At 37.4% G+C, this 7,161-nt stretch overlaps 1 protein-coding gene across 1 annotated transcript in view; it reads left to right on the top strand.

The window, feature by feature from the left end:
• PRKCI (protein kinase C iota) overlaps positions 1–7,161 on the top strand; it is a 156,242-nt gene that overhangs the window by 48,828 nt on the left and 100,253 nt on the right. Inside the window, exon 2 of the mRNA XM_007946659.1 lies at positions 3,063–3,184. Coding sequence (XP_007944850.1) covers positions 3,063–3,184 — 122 coding nt within the window. The remainder of the gene's footprint in view (positions 1–3,062; positions 3,185–7,161) is intronic.

The following is a 7,161-nucleotide window of genomic DNA, read 5'->3' as shown; positions in this document are numbered from 1 at the left end:
CCAATTCCAACTTTCTAAGGAATCGCCATATTGCTTTCCATAGTGGCTGTGTCACTTCACAGTCACACAAGCAGTGTATGAGAGTCCCAATCTCTCCACATCCCCACCAGCATTTGTTATTTTCTGTCTCATTGAACCTTGCCATCAGTGCTGTGGTGAGATGGTATATCTCATTGTTGTTTTGATTTACATCTCTCTGTTGTACTGGGGAATGTAATGGAGGTATCACTTATTCAAGGAATGAAAGAGATTGACCTGGATGTAGTTAACAGAAACAAAGAGAGTTAGCAAGTATGTGACAGTCTGACGACAGAAGTTTCAATTTTGGAGGCTTTTTTTGGAAGGAGAGAGTAACACTGTTCTGAATATAAAAGAGAGAAAGAGATGCAATTTCAGGCTCAAATGAAAAAGGCCCATAGGAGACAAAACAATCACTACTTGAGAAGGCTACATAAAAAATAAGTGTGCTAAGCCCTGGTGGCTTAGCTCTACACTCCTGGTAGGAGCTTTGGTAGCATAGTGCCTAAGGCACTTGACTGCTAACCAGAGGGCATGCGGTTCTAACCCACCAGCCACTCCTAGGAAGGAAGAAGGGGCAATTTACTTCCGTAGTGATACTGCCTCGGAAACCCAAGGAGGGGTCACTATGAGTCGGGTCCGACTCGATGGCACATAACAACAACAACTTCATGTAGCTGACCACCTGAATATCCTCCTTGGTGAAGTGTCTATTCATGTCTTCTGCCCATTTTTCAATTGGATTGTTACTCCTTTGGTGTTGAGGTGTTGGAGTTTTCCATCAATCTTAGAGATAAGTCCCTTGCCAGATATATAATTATCGCAAATATGAATTTGTTGCTGTCATTTTTGTCATGTGCTTTTTCATTGTGTCGATTTCTTTGTTCCATATAATTTTCTATGCTGAGCTCATTTTGTTTATGAATCGTGTTATCATTTCCTTCATTGCTGTTGTTTTAGTATTTGCTGAATATTTATGCTGGTCCTCTTTTATTTTGATGTGGAGGTTTATCATTTTTCTTTGAGGTTACCTTGTGATTTATAGTTTTCTTCCCAAGTGTAGAACAGTCTGTTCTATCTTGTAGTTTTCTTGACTTCCCTACCATCTAGAAGTTCTGTAACGACACAGATTTTTTTCCCTCTTTTTGGTTTGTTGTTGTCATCATTTGTCAGGTTCCCAAAAGTCTAAGAATTCTTTTTTTTTTTCCCACAGATTATGGGGTTTATTAGGGAAGTGCCAGGCTACAATTCAAGCTCAGGAACGATGTTCAGCCTTTCTCCCAGCCCACTGTCTCTCACCCAACAGTCTTTTTCAGTCTCTCTCAGTCTCTTTCTCAGCAGTGCATCTCTCTCGGTGTCTCTTTCTCAGCAACACATCTTCCTCAGCCAGAGGTCAGAGAGACTTCTGCCTCTAGGAGGCCTCCTTTTGAGCCCGGCAGAGTGGCCAAACCAACCAATTATAACATCAGAATTCTAAGCACCTGAGAGAGAGCAGGAACCTCCCAGAACATTGATTTGTGCCACTCCCAAAAGAAATACCCCAGGTGGATGATTTTAACAATCAGAAGCTACTCAGTTTCCCACAGCAAATTCCACCATGGAGTTTACAAAGACGTATGGCTAGAAAAGCCATACAAGGTAATTTACTACACCGCAGATACTGTAGACCTGCCAAAGAGTCTAAGAATTCTTACCTTCCAAGTTGTTTATAATTTGAGAATGTGCCATCAGAATACAGTGAGCTAACTAACAAAAGATGGAATATAAGATACAAGTTGGACAGGTTTAGAAGTAAAGATCATTTGGCTTGTGTGGCTGAAAAAGTTTAATGGAAGTTGATTTTGACACACCTGCTAAAGTTATTTCCCCCAATAAACTCAGCCTTAACTTGAGGGAATATCAGGATTAAAGATATGGATGATCAAGGTCCTATATGTGGGGGTTATGAGTAAACCAGCTGACTGTGGTAGAGTATGTCTGTTGGAAATGGTGGGGCCAGGGTGAGAATATAAATTGGAACCACATGCAGCAGTTGGTCTGTGTTCATCTAGAGTAGCAGAGGAGGAAGGATAGCAAGGAACTAGAGAATGATTGGACTGCAGGTCTAGTTGACTCCACAGACTCAATAAACTACTACCTCTGTGCAGTGAGACCACACGAATTGGATGGTACTTGGCTACCATTACTAATATTTTGATCAAGGGCTTAATAAATTAGTCTTGACCAAAAGAGGGGAAAACATGCAACAGGATTTATAAATTTCTTATAGAACTTAGACTTACTGGGCCCATTGAGGCTGGAAGAATCCCCAGATCTGTTGCCCTGAGAAAAATTTTTAAATATGGAACAGAAACTATCTCCTGAAGTCATCTTCAAACTAACCAACAGTTTAGCTGAATTAATAAAGAATGTTTGCCTTGAGTTTTGTTGCTCCTTTAAAAAATTATCTGTGTTAGAGCAAATTGACAAAAGTAATTCTAATGCATAGATGAGGCAGTGAGTCTATGTCAGTAGTAGTGAAACAGTATGGGGAGAAATAGTGAGAATGGTGATACAATGTCAAGAGCATAACCCATGCCATTGAATTGTAAACGTAGAAATTGTTGAATGGGTAGTATGACCTGTGTATATTTTCATCAAAAATAAATATTTTTAAAAGTTTGAACAGATTCCAGATAAATAGAAGACAGAAACTTATCAGTAATAGAGCTGTTCCTCTATGGAGTAGAATGCCTCACTAAGAAGTGAGTTTCTGATATATTAAAGCAAAAGTTGGAACTACCATCACTGAGCAGTTAGGGTGGGCTTCCTGAATTAGGAGGGAAGGTTGAATTAAGGTTTCTCACAAATGCAATATTTTTATTTTTAAGTCATTATTTAATACTGATTTTTTTTTTTTTTTACTTTACAGAGATAATAGTTTATTGGAATGTATTTTGTTGTACATACAGATTTGCGAAAGTCCATCAAGTTGTCAGGTACTCAGTAGTACATCAAGCATTATTTTAATAACTGTCAAACTTAAAACTCCTATTCTTTTTCAGGGATATCATGATAACACATTTTGAACCTTCAATCTCCTTTGAGGGCCTTTGTAGCGAGGTTCGAGATATGTGTTCTTTTGACAATGAACAACTTTTCACCATGAAATGGATAGATGAGGAAGGTAAGTGGGAAAGCATTGATGTAAGGTGTTATTCTGCCATTTGTTTTTAACATACAATAAAAGGTCCTAAAAATTAAAGGGGGAGAGGTATATTAGAAATTTGATATTTATTCTTGTTTTTTCTTTAAATATTTAAGCTCAAAGAGTACCAAAGAGTAGAGTCTTTGTTGTTACATTTTATCCCAAACTTGAGTGAATTTACTTGACTTCTTTTATTAGCAATAAGGTAAATATGAAATAATGTGACATTTTACTTTAATTTTTAATCTCAGTATTGTCTTATGTTTTAATATAAGAGATTACCTATTTTTTCTGAATATTATCTTAAAATGTTATGGAATAAAAATGATTGTGATAATTGTTATTTTAAAGATGGTGGCAAAAACGCAGTGTCTTACTGACTTTTCTTTAGAAAACATTTATTGAGTATCTGTGTGCTGAGGATACAAGACATTTTATATCCTCAAACTCATAGTCTCCTGAGGGATATGGACATGTGCATAACATATATGATAAAATCTGGGACATAAATGCATAGGAACCTCAAGGAGTACAAAAGAAGGAGTATCTATATCTGCCTGAGATACCTGCTTTTTTTAATTAAACCTGTAACAAGGAGTAAAGGTTTTTGAGATGGAGAAAGTGAGAGGAAAAACACTTAGGCAGAAGAATAAGGTATAAAACACACAGAGGGATAAAGAACATGTTGTGTATGGGGGTGGGGAAGAGCCCTAATTCACTGTATCTGAAGTATGCATGATAACATATGAACTTGGGATAGATCCTTGTTACTCTGAGTGTGCTCTGTGGAACTCTTCAGGCCCTATCCTAGACTACTGAATCAGAACTTATATTTAGTATAATCCACAGGTGAATTCCATGAATATTCATCTTTGAGAATTCCAGGACTAGATCACGAGAGACCTTGCAAACCATGATAGACTGTATTTTATGTGATAAAATCTCAACAAAATATAGTTAAAAGTACCCTATATACACTACTTTTTTTTAATTGTGATTTGGGTGAAAGTTTACAGAGCAAATTTTCAGTCTCTATGCAGCAGTTCATATACCCTTTGTCTCATGACATTGACTACAATTTACCCCAGTGCCGCAGCTCCCCTCCCACTTTCTCCCGATAGTTACCTCTTCCCTGTGGCCATCCCTCCATGTATTCCTGCCCCCTGAGTTGTCTCCCTGTGCACCTATATACACGACTTTTGTAAAATTGTTTTTATTACAATACAAATGGGATTTCATTTTTAGGAATATCATTATAATAATTAGCTCAATATTTGGGGCCATTCTGTGTTCTCTGACAAAAGGAGCTTTGGAAGAATATCATTTACCACTCTAAGCTGTAGGTAGACTCAAACACATTATCATTTAAAAAAAATTTTGAAAATTGCTCTAAAGTAATCTTTGTTTACTGTTTAGGAAAAAAAGTAGTATAGGTGTTAAAAAAATGGAAAAAAGAGTCTTTTTCTTCACTCTTCCCTCAAAAATTCTATTCCTAACAGAGAAAACCACTGACAACAGCTTAGAATGCATCCTACTTGATATATTTTGTTTGTATAAATTATTTTCACATAACACTTTTTTTTTTTTACATAAAAGGAATTTAATACAAATCATTATACAATATTTTCCTGTGTATTATATGGTTTTATTTGTGTACATCAGTTTATCATCATTACCTTTTTTAATACTATACGTAAGGATCTCTGGTGGCGTAGTGCCTAAGGCATTTGACTGCTAACCAGAAGGTTGGCGGCTCAACCCACCAACGACTCTGCGGAAGGAAGACTGGGCGATCAATCTACTTCCATAAAAATCTACTTACTCGGAAACCCAACGGGGTTCGCTATGAGTTGGAACATTATACATCCTATTCTATATTGTAGGTGTGCCATAATTTACTTAATCCTTTATTGATAAACATTTAAACTGTTGCTAGTTTTTGACCACCGTAAGCAGTATATAATGGATGTTTTTACATAATTTTGTACAGTCATATGGAACTGTAGGAGTTCTGGTAGTGTAGTGCCTAAGGTACTTGACTGCTAACCAGAAGGCTGGCGGTTCAAACCCACCAGCCACTCCTTGGAAGGAAGATGGGGCAATCTACTTCCGTAGTGATAACTGCCTCAGAAACCCAAGGAGGGGTCGCTATGAGTCAGGTCCGACTCAACAGCACATAACAACACAACAACAACAACATGGGACTATATAGCATATTCACAGAAGTGCACTTAGGAATATGCACATTGTAAATTTTTGTAGCTGGTGACAATTTGTTATGAAAAGAAGTTAAACCAATATATAGTACAACTACAGCAGATAAGAGATGCCCTTCATTCTTTCCCTCACCAACCTCAGATTTGAGTTTTTAACATTTTTGCAAATTTACTAAGTAAAATGCTAGCTTGGTTTTGTAAAATTTTGCATTATTTAAGAATAAGATTGAGTATCTATATATTCAACCACCTTTGACCTAATGCAAGATTAGTTTAAATATAGTTAATTGTAAATAGCGTGGATCTCTCACAGTATGTTCTTCAGCCTGCAAGAGAAATGATATAAATAGTACATATACTAAGTACTCCATTACTCGTCTGTCAGTTTGTCATAGTGTGGTGGCTTGTGTGTTGCTGTGAGTCTGGAGGCTATGCCACCATTATTTCAAATACCAGCAGGGTCACCAATGGTGGACAGGTTTCAGTGGATCTTCTAGACTGGGAAGAAGGTTGGGGCCGTCCACTTTTAAAAAATTGGCCACTGAAAACTTTATGAATAGCAATAAAATGCCGTCTGATATATTACTGGAAAATTTTATGAAGAGGGGTGAAACATTGCCTGATACAGTACCAGAAGATAAGCCCCTCAGATTGGAAGGCACTCAAAATATGACTGGAGAAGAGCTGCCTCCTCAGAATAGAGTTGACGTTAGTGATGTGTGGAGTAAAGCTTTCAGGACCTTCATTTGTTGGTGTGGCATGACTCAAAATGGGAATAAACAGCTGCAAATATTCATTCATAATCAGAAGGTGGAATATAAGAATTATGTATCTAGGAGAATTAGAAATTGTCAAAAATAAAATGGAATGTATCAGATCAATATCCTAGGCATTTGTGAGCTTAACTCAACTGGTATTTGGTCATTTTGAATCAGACAATCGTATGGTCCACTATGCTAGGAGTGACAAGTTGAAGAGGAATGGCGTTGCATTCATTGTCCAGAAGAATGCTTCAAGATCTGTCCTGAAGTACAGTGCTGTCAGTGATAGGATAATACCCTACACCTACAAGGAAGACCAGTTAAGACGACTGCTACTCAAAGTTACACACCCACGTCCAAAGCAAAAGATGAAGAAATCGAACATTTTTACCAACTTCTGCAGTCTGCAGTTGACCAAACGTGGTCATGATGTATTGATAATTACTGGTTATTGGAATGTGAAAGTTAGAAACAAGGTAGAAGCATTGCTAGTTGGAAAATATGACCTTGGTGATAGAAGTGGTGCTGGAGAACACAGGCTAGAATTTTATAAGACTAATTACTTCTTCATTTCAAATACCTTTTTTTCAGCAACATAAATGGTGACTATACCATGGACCTCACCAGATGTAGTAGACAAATCAATTTGACTACATTTGTGCAAAGAGGCAATGGAAAAGCGCAATATCATCAATCAAAACAAGGCCCACAACTGACTGTGGAACAGACCATCAATTGCTTATATGCAAGTTCAAGTTGAAGCTGAGGAGAATTAAAACAAGTCCACAAGAGCCAAAATATGACCTTGATTATATCCCAGCTGAATTTAGAGACCATCTGAAGAATAGATTTGACACATTGACACCAGTAATGAAATGAAACTGCGAAGGAACTGTTTCAAGTGCTGAGGAGCAAGGATATCTCCTTGAGGACTAAGGTGCGCCTGACACAAGCCATGATATTTCCAATTGCCTCGTAT

This window comes from Orycteropus afer, unplaced genomic scaffold (genome assembly GCF_000298275.1).
Source record: "Orycteropus afer afer isolate SDZICR_OR568_19922 unplaced genomic scaffold, OryAfe1.0 scaffold00168, whole genome shotgun sequence".
NCBI lineage: Eukaryota > Metazoa > Chordata > Mammalia > Tubulidentata > Orycteropodidae > Orycteropus > Orycteropus afer.
This window is presented reverse-complemented; position numbering and strand designations above follow the sequence as displayed.